Genomic DNA, 25,300 nt, shown 5'->3' on the forward strand with positions numbered 1-25,300 from the left:
AGGAGACATCCTTATCAGATCTCAGGTCCGGGTTTTTGGTGTTTGTGGAAAGAGGGAGATAAAAAAAAAGTGCACTTGGGATGAAGAGAAATAAGCAATATTGGCCCCTGCAAGATATATCAATATTTGCTTAATAACTATCCTGGTGAGTTCTCTGACTCTCCAAATGGGTATGTGGCCATTCAGGGTCAACCAGCAAAGGACACCTCCTGAAGCTGATTTATATACAACAGACCTGCGTGCAAATGTACTGGAATGGACCTTTCTCTTTGCCCATTTTGTCTGTTTCTGCTTCCTCTGTATCTTCCTGTCTCTCCCTCCTACCCTGCTGGATCTCATTTCCTTCTACCTTCCTTTCTTTCTCTAGCTCCCTTTCTCTCACTTCTTATCTAACCTGCAACAATTTGTGTTTTATGTCCTCTGTAATAAGGAATATGTACCCCAGAGTCCGTTTCCATCTTTCGTTCATTTATATTTTGTGAAAGAGAGCAGTGTCCCTGGCAACATTCATTCTTCAGGAGGCTACAATTATTACTCAGGTTAAAAGAAACGTTCAGAGGAAATTCAGAAAATGATAGATACTAATCTTGAGCCTTTTGTTTCAGCCTACAAGGAAAAAATGAAGGAGCTGTCCATGCTGTCACTGATCTGCTCTTGCTTCTACCCGGAACCTCGCAACATCAACATCTATACTTACGATGGTAAGATGCCTACAATAGAAATGCCCCTGCTGGCTGGATCAGTTGGCAAAGCTTGGATATATTTGTTTCTGTCTCAAAGTTCCTGATATAATTAAATCAATATTTTGTGGATATTACTATTGACCTGCCGGGTCTAGCTAATGGGTCTTATTGATTGCCGTTTGCTCAAAACAGTATGAGTTTGATGCTAATAACAGCACGTTAATGTCTCTTAAGAAACATGGCTGAGTGCTTATTAGCCATCGCATCCAGCATGTCAACAACCACAATATGTCCGAGGCTTTTCTTTGCAAATAACATGGTATGCTAAGCTGTAATTAGAGATCACAATTTGCAAGAAAATGCTTTGTAGTTAGAAAACTCAGGAGAGAAAATCAACCACCATCACAGTTTTTTAGTGTAGTCTTTATAAAATCCCCGTATTTTGTGTGTGCTGTCAACAACCTAATAAGTTCCAGTAGTAAAACCGACCTATGAAGCCCCAGATAAAGAGGATTTTAAAAGAAAATCCTAAAGAACTGGCATAGCTATGAACCTTATTTTGCAGTAAAACCCTTTTGGTTTGATTTATCCTGATTCATACGACTTAATTTGATTACCTTCCTGGTTCTGCCAGTACCTGCATGACCTCGGGCAAGTAACTTAGATTCTTTGAGCCCGATTTAACTCTAATATCCTCCTCCCAGTGGTGTTGTGGGTTTAAATGGTTTCATGTTTAGCATAGAGCCTGGCCTCTTGTAAGCATTCAGAATGGTAGCTGACGTTATCAACAATACCATTTTTACGTAATTCAGTCCATTTAATCAAAATGTTTGGTGCAGTTATATATGTAGTCAATAAAGCTGAGGCATATCTGGCTACCTGTTTGGCTCACAATGATTTTCTTTTCCACATGTATAAGGAAATACATTAAAGGTAAGGTGAAAGGATCTATGGCAGTTAACCCCTTCTATACCTTTAAAATATTCCAGGACTCAAAGACGTTTTTCTTTCAAACTGATTCTGCCATGGCACAAGCATCATAAATATGAATTAACTGTTTCACAAGGAAATGTCTTCCATGCAAAAAGATTTTGGTTTCCAACCAAAACTGTCTTTAGAATGCAGGTCCCACGCCTACTTCGTATATGTTCATTCAGTCAACAAATACACTGGTCCTATCCTTAATCTGCTAAATGTGGCTGTGACTAGTAATCCAGCTATGTTTCTTCTGAGACTGTATCTCACCATGTGTTGTCACTGAGGCTCCAGTGATGAATACAGCTCAGGCCTCTTCTTCAAGGCACTCATGGCCTAGTAGAAGAGAATTACAGCATACGAATAACAAGTAAGTGGAACTCAGTGTGATTATTTGCTAAGGCAGCATTTACTGGTAGGACACAGAAGACAGGGATGGTTTCTGCCCTCTTAGGGACTGGAGAGAGGGAAACGAAAATCAAAGGTTATATATAAGCTGAGTCTTAGAAGTCAAATAGACAATTCAACATAGCTCATGAACTGCTTCCTAAAAGAACTGGTAGAGAATTTCAAATTCCCAATGTCTTTAACCTTGTCTTCTCTTTCTATATTAGGTAATAATGTGAAGTGTTTATTGTAGACAAATATTATCACAAGAATTAATAATTATTCTTATTTACGTTTATAAACACTAGGTGCTATGGCCCGTGCTTTACATTTAGTATCCTTTATATCTTTTTTTGGAACACCTTTACAATTTAGTTTTTTTAACAGCTGTATTGAGGTAACTTACAAATCACTGCACATATTTAATGTATATAATTTGATTAATTTGGACAAGTATCCTTCATCTTTTAATCTTCACAACAGTCTTATGAGAAAGGTGCCTTTTATCTCCATCTTTCAGATGAGGAAATGAAAGCTTAAAGAAGTGAATTAACCTTCCCAGTATCACACCCTAGTAAGCAGGGCTTACTATTTGGATGCAAATACAGGCAGTTCTGATTTCAGTGTCTCTAACTCTATCCATTTAAAATCCCATCACCTCATCAAATAAGTGATTTTTATTTGCCTCTGTTCTCTTGAAATCCTTTTCCATAAATTTACACACTTTTTATAGAATTGTACTTAAGATATAAGTACAAATTTGGATGCCTTCAGGAAGATTTAAAATATTTTTACCTTTGTGAAAAAAGCCACATCATTTTTAACATACTTACTGAATTGACTTTGTCTATATGATCTGTTAGCATTCACAGATCTAAGTAAGTAAGGTCAGTTCCTGTTCGCCTGGGGTCTTACCTGACCACAAACTGAAAGTGCACTAACCAGGCTGCTAAAAGAACGTTAATGGAAGCTAATTTATAATTCTTCTCTGCTCTGCTCTAGTCAGAACTAGCCTGGAGACCTGGCCAGCTTGGTTGCCACAATTTTCAAGGGACATTAATAAATTAGTGAGTCCTGTGAGGTTAGGGAGTGATGCAGTAGTAAAGATCTAGAAACCGTGTCACTTTAGGACACTGAGGATGCTTTAGACTGGGGAAAAAATTTGAAATGGAAAATCATAACTCTTTTCAAATACTATTGTGATGCACAACAGAGACTGGCCTGACTTTGGGTGGGTCTAGAGGACAAAACAAGGACTGGGGGGCCGAAATGAGAGGGGTGTAGTCTGGGGTTCAAAATAAAAAACAGTCATCTAAAAGTTAGAGCTGTCCAATGAGCTTTTAAAAATCAGTATATTTTACTAAGCTGTAGGTTGTGTAATTACACTAATATCCTAGCAGGTGCTAGCTATCACTCTATTTTATATTATAAATGATATTATTTTACATTATAAATTATTATTTTACATTATAATTTATTACATTATAAATTATATTATGCATTTTCAGGTTTCTGCCCATTTAATTACTATGCATGTTATGCAGCTATTGAGTTTAAATAGTTTTAAAATGTACAGAGTGTATAAATTAGATAAGCAGAAGTTGCCCCCTCCCTCCCCTACTACAGTGCCTCTTCCCCTGGTTCCTGTCTACAGCTGAGGGATGATGAAGAAGGACATTCTAAGTAGCAACAAAGTAGAAACAAAGAGATTACCATGGTACCCTGTCTTATTGTCTTCATTAGACTATAAGCACCTTGAAGACAGGGACCCCCATCACAGTGTCCTCCCCAGAGTGGACATTACACTGCTTGATGACTCAGATCAACAGACACACTGAAGGGCAAACCAGGAACCAGCAGGATGCCTTTGCACATGAGCCTTGACTGCTGCAGGTATTTCCAACCATTCAGAGAGCTACATCGGTTCCAACACAGCTCCTGTGATTTCTAACCACAGGATTAGGTGTGAGAACTGGAGGACTTGGTTATTTTCCTCATTATGTAATCTGAAAATGTTTCCAGCTATGCTAATTTCCAAAACAATAAATAAATCTAAATCTGTGCTCCTTGGTTTTCATATGAGGCTCATATTTATTCAAAAGGAAAATAAAGTTAGTTCAAAATCGATTCAGGCTCTTTTTTTCTGGGCACGTCTACCATGATTCAACTCCCTATGGACATTATTGAATTTCCCCACACTGTAAATATTTATCCAGTTAAAATATATCTATAATTATACGAAAGAAAGAGGTCTTATGTGTTCAAACAATGTAGAATAAATGATCCTATGCAGCATTTTACTCATCTTTGCCAGAATAACAAGGCTACTTTTAATTGCCAGAATTCAAAGTGTTTTAGTAAACCCATGCCTGTGTTCTGTGTGCCTAACCTTCTCAAATATTCATCTCTCAGATATGGAAGTGAAGCAAATCAACAAACGTGCCTCCGGCCAGGCTTTTGAGCTGATCTTAAAGCCACCATCTCCTATCTCAGAAGCCCCACGAACTTTAGCTTCTCCCAAGAAGAAAGATCTGTCCCTGGAGGAGATCCAGAAGAAACTGGAGGCTGCAGAGGAAAGAAGAAAGGTAACTTTTTCCATAGGTTTTTAAATTCTGCTCTCTCTTTTCCTTGCCTTCTCTCTCTCCTCTTCTCTCTCCCTTCTCCTCCCCAACCCCTCCACTTTCACACACACACACACACACACACACACACACACACACTTCCATCAGAAGTTCCAGGAGACAATGATGCCTGAACCTGCACATGTAGGTCTTCTAGACATAGATCCAGGCTACTTCAAGTAAAAACTGTTGCTTTGAGGCTAGTTAAAACCAAACATCTCAGACACTGAAAGAACTTCAGTGCCCTAGTGCCCTCCCCCCATCTTGGACCCATTTTGATAAAAGCCTCCCTGCCTTAGCCTATCCTTGCTGTCAAGAAAGCACAGCCTTAGGTACTGTAACTCCAGGGGTTGTGGTGGAGAGAGGTGCCCAAGTGGTGAGTCCTCCCTCTCAGACTCTGTGTCCTGCCCCAAAGCATAGTACATGGTTTTCCTCGGAACTAGAAAGCACCAGATACTCCCTCTGAGATATTTCCTGCCCAGAAACACTGTTCACCCCAGGGTAAGGGCCAGAAGCTTGCCCCTGTCCCCAAGGCCTCCCTCCCTGTCCTTGAAGTTGGTTCATCCAAGATCAGAACCCTCTCGGGAATATATGAGTATCTTCCTCTACCCATTTTTAAGCCTTGATAGCATTTTTTTCTTTTTTCCATTGGTCCTTGTTTGTAAAGAGCTTTTTCTTAAAGCTAAATCTTTAATTTTCCACAATCAGCTGAATAAGAAAAGCCAAGGGTATTAAAAATGGAGGGCATACAGAAATCCCTAAGACCGTATACATAGAGACAGAAGTTATGTCTGAATATGTGCGTATCAGCTGTGTGATTACGGGGGTTCATCCCATCGAGACGCTCTTGATTAACCCAAATGAATTACTGCAGGTAATTCATTCCTATGTTGTATTTTCCACTGACTTTATCATGATATATTTTTAGAATCATGTAGTCACTAAGAATATGCTCCATGCAAGGTCTCATGATTTAAATGGAAACTCTGCATTTATAATAATTTTTAAATTTTATTTAGATGTTTATAAAAAGTTAGCCAATACATTAAACACTTCTATGTTGGATACTTACAAAGAAAAGGAAAATAGTCCTTCTCCTAAAGACTGAATTCTCTAACAGGGAGTGCAGAACAAACCCAAATGTGTGTGTATGTATATGTGTTTATATATACCTACATGCACACACACACACAAACACACTCACACATATGTACATACATAACTATAGCATCAAATAACAAGGCTCAGAGATTATAAATCCTAGATTAAGTTTTCTGAACCAAAAATACTTTTTGTTTTCATCTTTGTGGTTGGAAAATCTTCTTATATTGTGTAACTTTCTGATCACAATTTCAGTTTTTACTCAGGTGAAGTTCTCTTTGCATCCAGTGAGTATTTCTTTACATATTATTTATTGTATTTGACCAATTACTGTTGTTATAAATTTGGATTTCAAAGGAAGGAAACTAAGCTACTAACCCAAGCAGACACACAGGAAGTTGCTTTAGAAATATTTATCATTTTTTTGTTGTCATTTATAGCTTTCTTCTCATAGTAAAACTGAATTAACGTATTCAGAGTTACAGTCCTTCGAGACTGTCGCCAACAAATATGAATAACTAACTACAATAGTAGAGAGCATGTTACAGTCAAGGTAATTTAAGTTCTCACCGAAGCATTGGCATCTTATAGCTAACAGTTGTAAGTAGAGGTCATAGGTTGACATATGGAGATGCCATGACTTGAACAGAAGTCAGTAACTGACCTGAAATTGAAAATTAAAGATGAAAATTCAACATCATAGTTAAGAATGTTGCTGGTATATTTAAGTTGAAGGAAATTATTAAAAGAAAAAGAAGACAGAGATGATCAAAATTAACTGGATGTTCTCATAAAATTCCCTGAGTTAACTAATTACTGATTCTGGTAAAATTCATGTACTCTGACAACAATAAATTATCAACAATTACACATTTAAACCATTGAATTTAACTAGAAATTGGCCAAGTGGCTAAAAGACATTTACAAATGTAATCATCCAGCATTGCGACACCCAGGAAAAATATTCTTTGGAGCCCTTTAAAATCAGTATTCCATCACATTTCTGCTCTTACTAAAATTTTCAAAAAAAATCATTATATAGATTATGTCCAGGTACTAGGGTTTTAATTAGAAGAAAATACAACTAATTAACAGAAAGTGACAGCTTAAGAAATCATTAATTGATTTTTTTCTATTGGGTTGTACTGACTTAATTAGCACTCATTTGAAGAACTGTTAATTCTCTTTAAAGAGAATTCTTTAAATTCTTTAATTCTCTTTAAAGAGCCTTTAGCAAGTGCATATATCTCAGTAACTATCTAAGTGAGGATATGCATATAACCAAAACCCAACTCAACTAAATGAAGCAAAAAGAGGGTATGGGACTAAAATCCTCAGAGTGGTTACAGCTTCAAAAACAGCTTGATCCAGGAGCTCAATATTTCTTTTTACATTTATCATTTATTTCTGCAACTAATTGGTCTCAATACCAAGGATTTTTTGTTTCAGTCAGTCCCAAATTATTTTTCTCACAAATTAGCAACTCCAGCAGAAAGAGAGCTTCTCTTTCCTAATAGTTCTAACAGAAGTCTTAGAATTGAGTCTCAGTGACCTGTGCCAGGTAACATGCTCAACCCAGTAAGATGGTACTAAATAAAGCAGGACAAAGAGAATTGGTAGTTCTGGGGTGAAAAGTGCTATTCATATGGGGTGGTCAGAAAAGGCCTCTTGAATATGAGAACATTTGAAAGAAGCATGAAGATAGTGAGGGAAAACATTTGAAAAGAAGGCAAGAAGGTAAGGAGTGAGCCATGGGCCTCTTCTCTGGGGGACAGAGTTTGAAGTAAAGAGAACAGCAAGTGCAAAGGCCCTGAGGTAGGAGTATGCTAGGACTATTCGAGAGAGAACACAGAGGACAGTATGGTGGGAGCAGAAGGAGCAAGGGGAGACTGAGGTAGGAACTGAGGTTAGAGGCTTTTTTTTTTTTTCTTTTTAGCGGTACACAGGCCTCTCACTGTTGTGGCCTCTCCCGTTGCGGAGCACAGGCTCCAGACACGCAGGCTCAGCGGCCATGGCTCACGGGCCCAGCCGCTCCGCAGCATGTGGGATCTTCCCAGACCGGGGCACGAACCTGTGTCCCCTGCATCGGCAGGCAGACTCTCAACCACTGTGCCACCAGGGAAGCCCTAGAGGTAGCATTTTTAAGGACTCTGAATTCAAATGAAAAAGAAGTTCATTGGGAAGATGAAACCATTTCACTCCTTGTGAATCACAGCCTCTGTTCAGAGAAATATCTACTTTAAAAAGCTGGGTGACTAGAAAAATAAATAGTGTTAGATAAATAGAGAAGACATGAAAGTGTGCTAGATGTAGAGAATGGTTCCAAAACTAAGGATACCCAGAGGTGAGAGTGCAGAAAGTGTGTTTTCAGGGCAGTGGGTAGACTAGTAGTTTGGGCTAGTGGCCTTGGGTAGGGAGTAGTGAGGTGAGATTGTGGAGGGCCTTCAATGCTAGGTTAGGTATTCAAACTCCATTTTATCTAAGAAATGAGGAGTCACTAAAGGCTTTCAGAAATACTCAGATGTCCAACCTAGCCGAGTGACCGGCAGCACTTATATTGCCCTGGTTCCATTTCCTTTCCTACAAGCTAAAAGTTTGTAAAGATTCCGCCTACCAAACATAATACATTTAAATAAGTATTAATCAATTCCTTTTGTCATGCTTATAATCAAAGCATCTATAACTGCCAATTAATATTTTTGATTATCATAAAATAAGCATTCTCTCACTAAATTAACATAATTCTAACTCAAAGTAAGGATTAAGATAGACACAGGTATTTCACAGAGGTGAAATATGACTCCTGATAGGGCTTTTAAAACAAAAAGGTTATGAGACCCCTCCCCGTCCATTAGTACCCTTGAAAGACTTGCTTCTGGGACCTGAGTTTAGAGATCATGTCTGGGAAGCAGTGACCTACCTCGGCCATGCTGCTGGAGCCTGCTGGATCTAGAGCTGGAGGGCTGCCACTAACTCATCTCCGTGTGGGCTCCAATTCACTTTGTGTTCGATGTTTTGGCAGTTTCCCCAATTCCTCACTCCATCTGTTGAAACTATTGCAGCACTGACCATCTGATCACTACGTTAAATGCTCCTCCCTTAGGCTCCTTTGAACCAGAATTAATGCTCCATTGATCAGTTGGTAGAAGATTATTATAAAAGGAATAAGTCCTTTTCCTGATTTTTTTCTTCCTTCTTTGATTATCTCCGAGAATCAGTATTCACCTCCATGAGACCACATTACCTCATGAGGTCAGATTTGAAGCTCATTATTTGAAATTAAAGTTTCCATACAGCAGCTTACCCATGTGGATGAAATGATATGAACTCTTCGGTTATCCATCCATCTATCCATCTATCCATTTATTCATTCAACAAACATTTATTTAGTGAGAGGCAGCAGAGCTAAGCCAACCATACATTCCAGTTGGCCCAGGACAACCCCAGCTTATTCCTACTGTTTGGTTATCATTATTATCTCAATCTCGTAAGTATCCCAGTTTGGACAATAAATTATGTGATATGGCAAGACAAACACAGTGTTTAAGAACATCTTTAAAAGCATAGTGGTTAAGAACACATGGTTAAGAGAATGCCTGTGATCAAAGTCTGGTTTCGCCACTTAATAGCTGTGTGACCTTGGGCAAGTCCCTAATCTCACTATGTCTTATTTTATCCATCTGTAAAATGAGACTAACAATAGGACATACATCCTGGAGTTATGGTGAGAATTAAAAGAGTTATTCCATATCACAAGCACTGTGAAAGTGTCAGCTATTATCATGTAAAAACACATCCAATTCCAACCTCACAGAGATGATGATCTAGCAAACTCATGATTTCATAAAGAAAGCTTCTCATTAACGCAGATGCTGAAATGTTACTGTATAATACATTTCATAAATAGTTTTAAACATTTTAAAATATTTGTTATCAAATTACAAAGGTGGTTTGATAGGTAACAGATATATAAATAGTTCACCCCAACTAAAAGTGGCTTGAAAAAATTAGTATTCTTAAAAAAAATGATGAAAACTTAAGGAATTGAATGATATTGATAAAATCTCATGCTAAAATCAATTAAATTAAAAAGAAAGTTATTCAAACCACTCCAGTAAACTATAATTGGCATACTGACAATACTGGCACAATCAACTCCAAAGTCATCGAACCTCCGAAAGAAATCTGTGTTGGTTATTTTTAATAATATGGCCTCGAAGTGGACCATTTGTCACCAAACATGATAGACTTACCTTTTCCATTTGTCGGCATCTCACATTGTAGATGGCAACTAAAGTCGAATCCAGTAAAAGAGGGGTGGTTTGTATAGCAATGATTATGAGCTAAAGTGCTGGATTATTCACAATTCAACATTCAGGAAGCGTTCTGCTCCTTAGAGAATGTGACATATGGTCCACAGACTCTCCCCGTGTGTGAAGAGCACCCCCGTGATTCTTTTCCTAGGAGTTAACCACAGTATATGCACTACAGACTCTGGCAGAAGGACTCATTCTAAAGGTGTTTAGATTTCACTCATTTTAAATTTCTTATTATACTTCTGACTCTTCAACACATAGTGAATTTTAAACCCTTTTGTTTTACCTAATTATACTCAATCATCATATTTAACAAGGCTTTATTTGTGACTTTAGCTGGGTTAATAATGTATTTTCATTGTTAACAGTAAAGCAGATAATTAGAGACACATCATCTAACCTACTACCGTAAAAGCACTTAACTAGGAGATCTAGCGTCTGATAAATGGTTCTAGAAGGCAAGAAATATATCCAAATGATGAAAAGGGACAAGAAATAGAGAGGTATGGGGACCTCCCGGCAGTCTAGTGGTTTAAGGCTTCACCTTCCAATGCAGGGTGAGGGTTCGACCCCTGGTCAGGGAGCTAAGATCCCACATGCCTCGCGGCCAAAAAACCAAAATGTAAAACAGAAGCAATATTGTAACAAATTCAATAAAGACTTTAAAAATGGTCCATATCAAAAAAAATACTTTAAAAGAAAATAGAGGTAGAAACGTGTATACTTCAGAACACATAGAAATAAAAACTAGCACTATCTAAAATATAGTCTTAAATCTCCTCTGTGTACACAAAGTAAAATGAGTTTTATTATACCACTTAACTCAAATTTATCTTCCATTTCATTATACAGTAATTAAATGCTTATACTCAGTAATATAAGAAATGGTAATGAACCTCTTTGGAAAATTATATAGTTAAAGTGTTCCTAAATGTACAATAATTCTTCTCACCATCTCATTATTTTTCCCTTCACGTATGTCTCTTGTAATTATTTCAGTGATACTGAGTTCAGTGTGAGGAAATTTATGCCCAGAATAGGTGTTCACCATCCTTGTGGCTCCGCTATTACAATAGCAAGATGGAGATCTTCATCTTCCAGAACATCATGCTGGATGTCTTAGCTCTATAAATACTTTGCCTTGACATTCGCATTATACCTGAATCATGCCCTCATTTTCTATTTCCGCATTTCAGTGACCTTCAACATTAGGTACATGCTATTCAGAAATGCTCCTCCGTGGTCAGATCCTTTTGCCTTAAACAATTTAGTTTTAACAACGTTTAGCAAATCCCACCTCTCCAGCCTCCCTATAAGTCGATCAAGATTCCTTTCTGCTAATCTGCCCAAACAAGGAATAAAGTAAGAATACCTATTCGACCACGTAGCAAAAACTTTACTCCGACCGAAATGAAGGAAAATGCTTCTACTTTTATATATCACATCCTCACACTCATTTTCTGTTTTAAGGCAGTTTTCTGGACAAAATACTTATTTGCTTAGTGATAGAAATATTAGAATCAGGACCAGTGAGGCTGTGACTGGGGGGATTAAAGCTGTATTCATAGAATCAATTTCTCCCCAGGAACAAAGTTAGAGGTTATAGGTGGTGATATCTGGAGGCCAGGCTATGTAAGAAGGAAGAAGAATTATGACTCTCTGCAGCAGTGGAGTTCCAGAGACCCTAGGAACTGAGGTCAAAGCCCTCGGGGCTGTTAGCTCCCTGGAAGAATTTAAGAGTTGAGTACGTATGAGGAAGAATCAAAACAGGGAGGCAGACATATTTTCTTGGTGAGGAATTCTTTCCATAATCAACTTCTCATCCTGTATTTTTTTTGCATGGACTTGAGCTTTAAATATTTGAAACATATATAATTATTAGATCCTACTAATGCATGAGCTGAGGCAATGGTGGTTATAACAATCCCTACCAGTGCGTAAGGAAAGGCTCCATGGAGTGGCCCTGAAGGGTGGCCTGGCCCAGTTAGGCAGGTCTTCATCATTGAGCAGCGGCCTCACGTGAGAACGTTCTGTACTGCCTTCTGTTTCTGTTTCACCCCATTAATTGTGCTAAAGGAATGCACTTGACACCTAGGCTGGGTAATCTCATTTAGCCCCAGTGGCTGCAAAAGTACTAACCCCATTCATTGAGGCATTTCGAACTGAGCCAAATGCCACACTCCACAAATGCAATAGGCCTCCCTCCTTTCGTGATTATGGGCCCCCGAGGGAGTCTGTGTTCACACAGACCAAATGTGTCCCACCAAGGCAAGAGATCTGAAAAGGAATGTATTGCTCTATTACCCTTTCAATGCCAAGGCCTTCCCTTCTCAATCCTATTCCCCTGCTGTCTCCCGACTGGTTTCGGCTCTTTCACAAAAGAAAATTAAGAGCACAAATATAAACATCAAGTTTCAACACGATTTCACAAAGTGCCAAAGTTAATTTGAGCATCTGAAAATTAAAAACGACGCAGTTGCTTCTGGATAACGATCCATGGTAACTCTGCGAGAAAGGGCCACAGAAAAATCCAGGTAGATCCTATCCAGGGCAGTGCTGGAAGCACTGATCTATGGGAGAAAGAGGAGGGGAAAGGAACTTACTAACATACCGAGCAGAAAGTTCACGTATCTACTGGCTTCAGCAGCCTTGGCTGATGGACCATGTCTTACAGAGGAATACAATCTAAAAGCACTGCTGTAGAGGATTTTGAAAAATTTTGTTTTGCTTTATTTTGATTGATTTGGTGTTCTTTGGTTTCCTGAAGCTGCCCCACCGTTTTCTGCCCATTACAAGAGACACCTAAGGCCCCAATCTTATCCATAATTCTTGGACACATTGCACCCTTGTTTTGTGATAACCCAGACTTCTCTCCCTCAAAAAGTTTTCTGGACTTAGGTTACGTAAATTGAATTGAACTTTCTGAAATGAAAGATCAAAGTCATTTCCTCTTACTTCTTTGTGGTGCTTCCTTAACTGTGAAAATTCTTAGCAGTACAGCCCCATTCAGTGTACGTGTGCTGGTGGAGAGGACGGAGTTAAGGAAGGGCTGACTGTCACCAACCACGAGGACACCTGAATCTACTCACCGTCCATAACTAAAGGAATGTGAACAGATATCCTGCACACGTGAGATAACCAAGATTCTGCATCTGAGCTTAGCTGTAGCAGGAGGTTCAATTGCCGTCCTCTCCTGTCACAAGTGTTTTGAGTTTTCCTTTCAATAATAATGGCTGCCGTTTGCTCAGTACTAACTTCTTCCATATTAGACACTGTGCTGAATCCCTAGCAAATATTATTTCATTTGATGCTGACAGGTAGTCCTATGAGATAGCTACTATCTTTATGCATATGCCAAAAAAATAATTTCATGAACACTTTTCTCATAGAGAAACTTTAAACACACACACACCTTTTGTCAGTCTCTCTTTCCCTGTGTCACAATTCAGTAGTCCCGGTAGCAGTAGATAAGCAAAATCCATGTAGGATGTTTTACCAATAGCCCCACCTAGAGGCAGGAGGATGAATAAACTAGAAAATATTTTTTCATGTTTTTTCCAGAAAGGCTCCATTTGATCTTGAACTTACTTTGTGTTAACATTTTATCATTTTTCATAGTAGATTTTTTGCAAGCTACAACAAAGCAAGAATGAAATGGGTCCACTAAAGATGTCAGTGAAACGATTACGGGGTTAAAACAAGAAGTGGGGCTGGTTCCCTGAACTGTCTCTTTAATCTCCAGTGAGTCACTAGACATATTCCTGATAAACTTCAGAATAACCACATCAACAAAGACTCTTAAGGCTGTCTGATTTTACCATTCCTGTACAATTTTACCTAAAGAAAAGTTTCTTTCCCTGTCAGACTTCGTATTGTTTATACATCACAATCTCTCCAGTAAGGGCCCACGACCACTGCCATCAACTGAAATATCTTCCTATTAATGTTTTTAGTGGTAACCAATATTTAGCCCATGAAATGTTTGTTTGATCTACCATTGTTTAGATATTCACATTTACAATGAATCCTCTGAAGCTTCACCTCAGAGGACCAGCTGATCCCAAGGAATTACCCAGGAACTATGGATGTGTAATAATTTAGTCTTAAACCTGGATAGTTCAGTATTGGGTAAGACTGCTCTTAGCTGCATAATTGGAGGAGAAGGTGAATGTGGAAAGATGTTAATATATCCAGGGTCATTGACCCAGTTAGCACTTAAACACAGACCTGATGCCAAAGCGCATGCCAGTGTATTTTTCAAAAAGTAGGCTGTGAACTGCCTGCATTACAATCACTAGGGCTGCTTATCAAAAATATAGCTTCCTGGGTCTTACCAAAGAACTGCAGAGTCAGAATCTCGTGGGTGGATACCGGGCCTCGGCATAATTATCAAGCACCCCTCTGACTGTTAACATAAAGAACCGTATAGCCTCCTGATGCTGCAGGAGAATTACGGTGTGCAAAAATGTGTGGGACGTGCAGGAGTGGGGTACACAGGTTTCTGATGTTTCTGCAATCACAGGGTTTCACAGGTGACCTGGGTGGCCTTGGCATATTCAAGATGGGGCCGGAAAAGGACTTTCTGTTGTCTGTGGCCATATGGAGATGGAGTTTGCACTGTTCCCAAAGTCTCCTAAGAGAATTTGGTGCATGGAAAAAAAAAAAGAGCAGAGGTGGGCATGGAATAAAATGAGAAAGTGGATTTAACAATTTGGGGAAAGTTGAAAGGCTCATTGCAGGGCCCAGCCTACAACTGATCAAAAACAATGAGGCAGGAAAAAGATGGGAACGTGCCCCAATCCTCACCTATTTTCCTCAGGCTTCCAAGGATGTTGCCATCAGGTGATTAATTACAGCATTCCCTGTTGCATAAATGCTTAGCAGCAACTTATGAAAACAAAAACTCTACCAGGAGGGTAAAATGCTTCTTCTAAAACCATCTGTCCGAAAAACTCACAGCTGAAAATTCAGCTCACTACATTTCCCCACTCAGCACATTCTATAGAGAATTCTAAGGCATGCAGATGAGCAGGGAATTGACAACAGTGCTCAAGGCTAGAAGTACTATTCATTTGAAAAGAATGCTGTCTTGAATCAGTGGACCATTATGCCACCAGGTTTGTGTCTGGGTGATTCTAAGATGGATATGTTTTTCTTCCCCAGTCTCAGGAGGCTCAGGTGCTGAAACAATTGGCAGAGAAGCGGGAACACGAGCGAGAGGTCCTCCAGAAGGCTTTGGAGGAGAACAACAACTTCAGCAAAATGGCAGAGGAGAAGCTGATCCTGAAGATGGAACAAATTAAGGAAAACCGTGAGGCTAATCTAGCTGCTATTATTGAACGTCTGCAGGAAAAGGTAATCATAACAGAGTCCTGAGCAGATGCACACATTCGTATGCAACACGGCCAGATGAACTCTCAAATGCCCAGGCACCAGAGACTTAATCAATCTCTGCTGCGGGTGCATAAGGCACCTAACCCCATGGGCAGGGTTTCCCGGGGTAGCATGGCCTTAGTGGGCACTGCAACATGGTTGAAGAATGAGAGTAGGACTTAAAGCTGGAATTCTGTCAGATTTTTCCAATGGTGAATAGTTTGAGGGAAGCTGATTCCTGCTTTTCAAATGTATAACAGACTTCGGTACAAATCTTAGGAACCCATCTACTGGAAAAATATTAAATTGGAAATATTAAATATTTCATACAATCAGTAATAAAAGACAATAATATATAGTAAAATAATAAATTTAATATTTAGTCTAATAATCAATATATAATAAATATGTAAAGGTTTTGTCAAAATATATTTGGACATATTTCCATACATTTAGAAAAACATTTGTCAGAAAAGGACAGAATATTTATGAACAGCGGAAAACCCATTCTCTCCATGTAGGGAAATCTACACTAAAAGCTAGTAGGGGAACTTCATTTACTCAATTTTCTGGTGCCTTCAATTTCCTGGTGCCTTTCTTCTCACCAACCTGAACATATAACTATTCCCATCAGTCAGAATGAACAGCCCCGGGAATCCTCTAGAAATTGTTCTCTCAGAACCACTGTATCTTTTACTCAGGATAATTGTGAATCAACCTTCATCTCTCATCCTAGGCCCTAAAAAAATAAAAGCAAATGGCATTGCTAGGAATGGGGCATGCTGATTTTATTCCAGGATTGGCAATTAGACCTTTAATATCCAGTGCAAGATTTATATCAATCCAAGTGGTGGGATGAATTGGGAGATTGGGATTGACATATGTACACTGATATGTATAAAATAGATAACTAATAAGAACCTGCTTATACAAAAATAAATAAAATAAAATTTTTTAAAAATAAAATTAAATTAAAAAAAGACATATCAATCCAAGGCTATCCAGGAGCATTACTGTTTTTTAAAATTACACATAGTCAAACACACAGCAGATCCTTCTTGATTTCAGTTGTAAAATAGTTCATAAAATTTGCATATTTAACTATCATTTCCAGAAGTGCTGGATTTTAATGGGCAATTTATTTCTCTCTGTGTATTTTTCTTCACCCACCCTTCTGGCCAGCTCCTTTTTTTCTCTCTTCTCACTCTCACCCAGAATTGGTCTCCTCCCTCCATGCATACATACTTGCATACACACTTGCATGTCTACATACATGCATACATACATACATACATGCATACATACAGTTTGTCCTGGAAATAATCAACCTGTGGAATGCTTAATATTCCTGGCATCAAGCTGCAGACTCTCCAGGGGTGGGACCCAGGCATCCATATATTTTTTTTAACTCTCCAGATGATTCCAGTATGCAGTCAGGTTTGAGAACTAGCGGTTTGTAGCTTTTTCTGATGTAAATCTCAGCTGACAGCATTTTATCCTGCGCTGAGTGATGCAGCCCACATCATTTTTAGGGCCACATTTTCCCTGGTATTCCATAGCTAAAGAGACACTTTTCAAATCTAATAGAATCTTTGACCAGTGACAGCCAAGATCTGTTATCTTCTCAGTAAAGTGGAGATACTCCTTAGAGCATACTAACTTTACTTCCATTTGATGTATTTTGAGAACATTGTAGATTTTTTGTTGACATATGGTATATGTGTTTGTATGTACTAAAACTACTATGCTTCTTCCTAAAATAAGACAAAGTTAGTTTTTTATTGTGACTTTTTCTGAATGAAATTACTGCAATGAAGTTAGAAATTAAAAAGAGGATCGATAATAATAATTACGCTGAAAGTGCATGAAACTGCCAATATAACATAAGCTTTTCTGGAATCTCCCACGTCAAAAGGTGATTATTACTGAAATGACGTCTATTAGTGAGATAGTCATCAGGCGACCACACTAAGTGCCCACCATTTTGACAGCCCTCACTGGCCCTACCGGTTAGCCAACAGATGTGATACAATTCCACGTGAGCTTCTGCAGCAATCTGCCTGCCACCCAGCCCTCAGTCCCCCTCCTTCTCAATTAATCGAATTGAGCATTTGAGCAGAGCATGTCCCTCGATGGTGGCTACGATGGTATCCTCAGTGTCATTCACTGATGAATTCCCACAGACCTGTCAGAGTCCCAGCCACGTTAGCACAAAGCCTTTAGATAAGACTGAAAGCCTAAAGCAAAATCAATCCCAGTTGCACTTTAGAACTTACTGAAGAGCTCTTTAAAATGAGAGCTTCTGATGTAGCTGTCTGGGGCGGAACCCAGAGATCAGCATTTTTAAAGCTTACCCATAAGCACTCATATTTAGCCAGGGTTGAAAAGCACTGAGCTAAAGCCTTCTTAAATATGTTCTGTTATGTTGTCATAAATGATATTTAAATCTTTTTGATTTTTTGTTCCGTAAACATGTTCTTTCTTCCTTCAACAATAATGTTACACTCTTTTTTTTAACATATATTACTATTCATTTCTTGAATAAATGAGCACCTATAAAAATATAAAAAAACTAACATGTGAGTAGTATGTGGGCAGGTACTGTGTCTATATTGTTCACCACTGAACACACAGTGCCTAGAATGTGGGAGAACTCAACAAATATTTTTGAATACATACATACATACATACATACGTACATACATAATTCAGCTCATGATCTCTCTTTTCTCCCTATTCTATTCCCAGGATTCCTCATGCCTCTCACAATTTCTACTATCTCCTATATGAGAACATATCCTATGATTATTAGTTTATTAATCATTCGGTTAATAATTATTAATGATAATAAATGTAGTTGTGATGATGATGATACATTTACTGAACACATGACACATATTAGCTTTGTGCTCAGTACAATTTTGAATGTTACACTGTTTTTAAATTTCCGTTTCTGTTTCCTTAGCACTTCATCTCAACACTCCAACTTATCATATAGAAAAGAATCAAATGAAGAGGGTGTGAGCAAAAAGATGCCTGTGCCACAAAGACCTGCATTAGTCTGACCTGTTTCAGTCACTCAAATTGAGTGACATGAATAGTCATGCTCAGGGCTCAAAATTGTAGTCTATGACTACACTGCGGATTATGACTGACCCTGCAGTAAAATTAAAAATGTTCTTATTCTTGGAGTTTCTATTTCTAAAAAATAGAAAGAGACAGACAGAGAGAGAGGCAACACCTATTCTCGCCATACAGAAAGGATAAGAGACACGTTCTCCTTCCCCCACGTGTGCTTCTTCCCCTAACCCACTAGACAGTATCCCACAGAAAATCCACCACCTGACCCATTTGGAACCCTGGGTCGTAGCAGCTCTCTTGTCAAACCCAACCAGGAACTGTAGTGAATAGCTAGTTTTGAAAAATCAGTTAAAGCATGTATAATCATTTTGACCATAGATACATTCATTAAACATATAACTTTAACATCAAACATTTAAATGTACTTCTAATTACACCCTTTGAATGTGGACCAGGACCTGTCTGAGAAATGAATCAGTAAATTGGAGTTCCATGTCCTTCTTTTTCCTTGTGTTAGCCACACCTATATCACATTAGCTATGATTTACAGTTTCCTTTTTTTTTAATTGCATGAGGGCTAAAGACATAGGCAAAATAATCTGGATATAGAAAGGACAAAAAATGTTTTTTCTTCAGGGAGTAACATTCTGTGATTCTTTTTCTAAGAGATGATTTTGATGATATATAACTCTTTAGATAGAGATTTCAACCATTATCAATTTCCGTCTGTTGTAACCTTTCATGCTTCTCACCTGACTTTTTTTCTTTATCATTCTGATTCACGAATGCTATTCGTGTTAACTATTTCCTATGGAATATGTCTGATAAATGAAAAATGAAAGGGAAAAGAGGATTAAACTAGCTTTCACTGATTTCTCACTGTAGGCCAGGCATTTGACACATGCTATGGAATTTAATCCAAGCTACAGCCCTAGAAGGAAATACTGTTATCATCCCCATTTTGCATCTAAGGAACCTGGTCCTTAGAGAGGTTAAGCCATTTGGCCAAGATCACAAAGCTAAGCAGATCGCAGAGTCTCGGTGTGAACCCATGTCTTTTTGACTCCAAACTTTTATTCGAAGCTAAAGCTGTAACTTTGGCCATCCTAAAACACTGCACAGTAAGCAGACTTGGCAGCGGCATTGGATGTTGATATGCTCCCATGCCCAACGTCATCTTCATGTATGAAAACGTGCTTTGCGGCACTCCTGACTCACTCCTGACCCCTCTTTTGCATTGCAAGCTCATAGCTATTAGTAAAAAGAAGGATTCTGATGATGTTGAATCTCATCTTGCATTTAAATACTCATATAATAGGATTTCATGGATTGGAATTGATACCCTAAGTCATCTAGTTCAAGTCTTTTGTTTAGATTTGATACCTAGTGAGGTGAAGGGGATATTAAAAGGTAAAGTAAAAGAAAGACCTCATATTTCTTCGCTTCCAGTACAGAAATCTCTCTAATCACATTTTCTCCAAGAATCAGAATTTTTTCCTAAAACCATCTCTTACACATTTTTGCATATCAAAAGAATAGTTGCATACAAGCGCTTAAGCACTATTATATTGATGGGAGCAAGGGGGTAAGTTGTAGAGAACATTGTAAATTTAGATCTGCTTCGCTCTGTCTAACCCAGCGTGTCTGACAGTGCCTGGCAAATATTAGAAGCTCAATAATGAAATGAATATTATCAAAGAATAGACTTGACCTCTTGATGCACTTTCTCAGAGCATCACAACTTCCTCAGTAACCTCTTACTCAAGGTCTGACAATTGCCAACATTTTGCTGATTAAAAAAAAAACAGACTCTGTTGAAAATTACACGCCCCCTGCCTATCTGCCTTTGATTCTCCCACATTTTTATACGAAATCACATTACAATTTTGAGTATATATTTGATGATTTGAATGTAAGGTTTTCAAATAATAGATTTACTAGAATGCCTGAAAATAAACAATATTTTTCCCAGAAGCTCAGCATTTATTTAAATTTCCTTTTTTTTTTCATGTTATCTCAAGCTCACAGATTATATTTCTTCTTTCCTGTGGCAAAATCCATTTTTTGCAACTAATTTTGAGCTGAATAAGAAGTGTGCTCCAAAGTAGCTTAATAGTACTGATTATAATCTTTCCTGTTATATTATAAATTTGAGTTTATATGAATCTTTAGACTTGAGGCTGGTTTTTTTTCCTAACATAGTGATGGTCTGGGCTTTCTCTCAATTTTTGTCAGAGCTCAGGTCTTACTAATTAGTTTCTGCGTGAGAAAAAGATTTTATGGCATCTTTTTCCGCACCATAGCAGAACAAAAAGAAAGAAGAGTCAGCTGCATTCATGCTAGTTCCCCTGTGACATTTCCAGACAGGACATGATTTCTCTATACATGTTTTTTCCCTCTTCTCTTCATGGCTTTTGAATACAGACAAAAAGCTCATTTAAACCAATTAAATAAAATTGCTTTTAAACTCTTTCTCTAGAATCAACTTCCTGTTTACTCTAACTCTGTATCTTTGAAGGAAACGTAGGGCTGTACATGCCTTCCTCTCCCAGAACCTACATTTGAAAAGACACATTTTTCCATACAACTATAAAATTTTCTCCTCACGTTCACATTGAGGCTACATAGCAGTGGTTGAATGGGGGCTGTATAGCCAGGCTCCCTGGGTTGGAGTCTCAGCTCTGCTGCTTCTTACTTTTGTGATCTTGGGCAAGTGACTTAGCCTTTCTGTGCCTCAGTTTCTTCATCTGTAAAATGGGCACCAGAATAGAGCCTCCATCACAGGATTGTTTCGAGGATCAAGGGAATGAATACAGGTAAAATCTGTACCTATGCAGAACTGGTACATATTAAGTGCCTAATAAATGCTTAGTATTATAAGGAACCTATAAGCAGAGACTACTTGAGATTAATAGAGCTTCATGATAAGATTTACTTTATAGCTGGTCAAGATCATTGCCTCTGAACTAAAGGAATCTATAGAGCAGCAGTCCCCAACATTTTGTCACCAGGGACGGGTTTCGTGGAAGACAATTTTTCCACAGACCCAGGGCGGGGGCTGGAGAATGGTTTGGGGATGATTCGAGTGCATTACATTTATTGTGCACTTTATTTCTATCATGATTACATTGTAATATATAATGAAATCATTATACAACTCACCATAATGCAGAATCAGTGGGAGCCCTGAACTTGTTTTCCTACAACTAGATGGTTCCATCTGGGGATGATGGGAGACAGAGACACCCGAAGTGTGTTGCTTATGTCCAGTCTACTCTGTAAGATGCAGCTTAATCGTCACTTGCCACTCACTCATAGGGTTTTGATATGAGTCTGCAAGCAGTTGATTTATTATGGTCTCTGCAGTCAAACCTCTCTGCTAATGATAATCTGTATTTGCAGTAGCTGCCGAGCGCTAGCATCACTGCCTCAGCTCCACCTCAGATCATCAGGCGTTAGATTCTCATACGGAGCGCACAACCTAGATCCCTCGCATGCGCAGTTCACAGTAGGGTTCGTGCTCCTCTGAGAATCTAATGCCGCCGCTGATACGACAGAAGGCAGAGCTCAGGCGGTAACTCAAGCCATGGGGAGGGGCTGTAAATAGAGATGAAGCTTCGCTCGCTCGCTCACCGCTCACTTCCTGCTGTGCAGCCCGGTTCCTAACAGGACGGACCAGTACTTGTCTGTGGCCTGGGGGTTGGGGACCCCTGCTATAGAGCCACAAGAAATTTCTGGAGCTTCAGGGGAGTAAAATAGCAATATAAATAATATTCTAAATAGAAAAATAAATAATACTAATAACAATTAATATTTTAAAAATTCAGTTTCAATTTAACACCCACGTATTTATCACCTATGATAGGCAAGACAATGTGCTTATACTCATCCAAGGCAGAACTATGTACTAAAAATAGAATTCCACCTTCCTATCAGCTCCCTTCTCAGAGAGTTTAGTTCCCAAATCAAGTTTAGTGCCCCAGATCCTCACGTAAATAAACATCTATTGATCATGCACTATGTGCAAGAGAACCTGCTGGGCCCTGCAAGTGCAACAAAAGTGAGAAAATGCAGCCCTGGCCCTCAGCGAGCTTCTAAGTAAGCATCTGCCTAAGAGAGCTGATGAGATAAGAACAGAAATGACCAAAGCACAAGTTAGAATAAAACGGCTGCCACATAAAAGGGAAGATTAATGCAGGTTTTCAAATGGAAAGTGAGATAGTTTTCAGTCTCATGAAAGTCTTCACGGAGAAAGAGACAACCGCTACAGGGATTAAAGAGTCTGTTTACTATCCTGGTGGTTGGAACTGGAAGACTTGGAATCTCCAGCATTGAAATGTGCATGAAAAGATAATTCCGGGGCTTCCCTGGTGGCACAGTGGTTAAGAGTCCGCCTGCCGATGCAGGGGACACGGGTTCGTGCCCCGGTCCAGGAAGATCCCACATGCCGCGGAGCGGCTGTGCCCGTGAGCCATGGCCACTGAGCCTGTGCGTCCGGAGCCTGTGCTCCGCAACGGGAGAGGCCACAACAGTGAGAGGCCCACGTACCGCAAAAAAAAAAAAAAAAAAAAGACAATTCCGTTAAACCGAGAAATCAAGCAGGCGTAGGAGAAGGGTGGAGACTAAGACTGGAGAGGTCATTTGGACTCAAGTTTTGAAAGCCCTTGACTAAGGGGTTAAGAATTTAGGAAGTATACAAGTCTTGTTCCTGCATCTCATCCTCCCAAAATGTCCACTGGCAATTATAAAGCCCTTAAAATGTTAAGGAAAAGGAAAAACACCGTTCAAAATGATAGAGAAGACAGGATGATATTGTATTGCTATTCTCTGGATTTATACAGTAGTCCTAATAGTCAAAATTCTCTTAATCAAAAAATTTTTAAATTCTCTTAATCATATGATCTTTTGTTCATCGTTTTAATCAAATACAGTGATACAATTTTTTTAGACACTATTAGTCTTCTATGATCTTCTGTAATGTGACCCTTATTGGGTTCCACGTTTTCCTTTCTTTGAAATGAGAACATTTCCTAAAGGTAGACGCTAAAGGGGGTTACTTCCAGTCAAGCGCATAGTAGCCACATTAGTGGGCGGGGCCTCCTAATTCTCTGTGGACCAGGCGAGGCTCCTGATGTCTCGTCTCCCATCGGTGTTTTTCAGGAGAGGCATGCTGCGGAGGTGCGCAGGAACAAGGAACTCCAGGTCGAACTGTCTGGCTGAAGCGACGGAGGGTATGGCACGCCCCACCATTAGTAAATCCCCCTGCCTATATTATAATGGATCATGCGATATCAGTATGGGAAATGTATGACATGGTTTAAAAAGAACTCATTATAAAAAACAAAAAACAGAATCAAAAATTAAAAAAAAAAATCAATGCGGTCTCTTTGCAGAATGTTTTGCTTGATGTTTAAAAAATACCTTGGATCTTATTTTGTAAATACTTACATTTTTGTTAAAAAATACAAGTATTGCATTATGCAAGTTATTTCATAATCTTACATGTCCTGTAACAGGCTTTTGATGTTGTGTCTTTCCACTCAAATGAATTTGCTAGGTCTGTTCTTTTTGAAGCTCCCCATGTCTGACTCCATTCCCTGCCCTTTTCATTCCAACAGAAAAATGAGGTCAATAGACAGTCTTTGGTGCTAGAAACCCACCATTGCCTACTGACCTAGACAGCTTGGTAATCTCTGAACTTGACTGAGACCATACCTAGATCACAGGTATTACAACTCCACACAAATCACCACATTTGTCCGCTCATAATCTACTGACTGCCTAAGAACTACAAAACCAGGCTAAGAAAAACCACTACTCGTAGCATTTACTTCTGCTTCTACTGGATTATGTGCTACAAATGTGCTTTGGCTTTAGAAAGGGATGGACGAAAAAGACAGATCTGAGATCAATCTGGGTAGAAGCAAAAAGCTGAACCTTTTAAAGTGCTGAACACAGATCCTAACCCAGATGGTTCAAGCAGCCGTGAAATTGCTTTTCATGAAGTGGCTTATTCTCTAGTTTACGTTCTTTTGATGGAATGAATTAATGTGTCAGGTGGCTTATTTGTGGATGCCATGATTGATGATGTTCATTTTAAGCTCTTACCTATAGTACAAGTACATGATGCTACTGAATATTTTTCCACTTGGAAACTGTGAGCTGATTGTTGCATTCAAACACACACACAAACAAAATCAAAAACACTGCGGACTTTCACTTAAGCTGGTCTTTCTTCCCCAGTGTGAGGCAATCCTGCCTATTTAAAAAAATATTTATATATATTACTCCATCTATGAGGGCTGACGCAGTCAAGGGGGCTAAGCAGGGCGTTTGTGCCAACTGAGAGAATCAACAGATACCCACCATAAGTACCTATCGCAGTTTTGAAGTCGTTTCTCCCCCAACTCCCAACTCCCGAAGGTTGCTGCCTGCATATTTACTCTTCATTAGTGCTATTTTCCTGTATGTCATTGTGAGCAAGCTGTGATTAATAAAGAATTGGAGTTCTGTGAACTAATACAGGTTTGGTCTGTTCTCTTGCCCCTCCGTGTGTCAGACCCTGGAGTTCAGATTTTAAAAGGGTGGCCGTTGCCTTAGGCAATCTCAGAAGCAAAGACAGTAATTAGAGTTTGAAGGAAACCAGGGCCCTGCTGATTCACTTCCCTTCTGGAGCAGCAGGAAGCATCACTTTTCTCTCTCCCTCTGACAGTCCCAACACAGCAGGAGAGGGCTTCAATCTGTTCCCCTTAAAAAACATTCA

General features: G+C 39.0%; 1 protein-coding gene across 1 annotated transcript in view; it reads left to right on the forward strand.

The window, feature by feature from the left end:
• The window catches only part of STMN2 (stathmin 2), a 53,616-nt gene extending 28,559 nt beyond the window's left edge, over window positions 1-25,057 (forward strand). The window contains exons 2-5 of the mRNA XM_004276185.4: window positions 606-701; window positions 4,458-4,630; window positions 15,247-15,438; window positions 23,698-25,057. Coding sequence (XP_004276233.1) covers window positions 606-701; window positions 4,458-4,630; window positions 15,247-15,438; window positions 23,698-23,757 — 521 coding nt within the window. The 3' untranslated portion in view covers window positions 23,758-25,057. The remainder of the gene's footprint in view (window positions 1-605; window positions 702-4,457; window positions 4,631-15,246; window positions 15,439-23,697) is intronic.
• Window positions 25,058-25,300: the final 243 nt, after the last annotated feature.

This window comes from Orcinus orca, chromosome 17 (genome assembly GCF_937001465.1).
Source record: "Orcinus orca chromosome 17, mOrcOrc1.1, whole genome shotgun sequence".
Classification (NCBI taxonomy): domain Eukaryota; kingdom Metazoa; phylum Chordata; class Mammalia; order Artiodactyla; family Delphinidae; genus Orcinus; species Orcinus orca.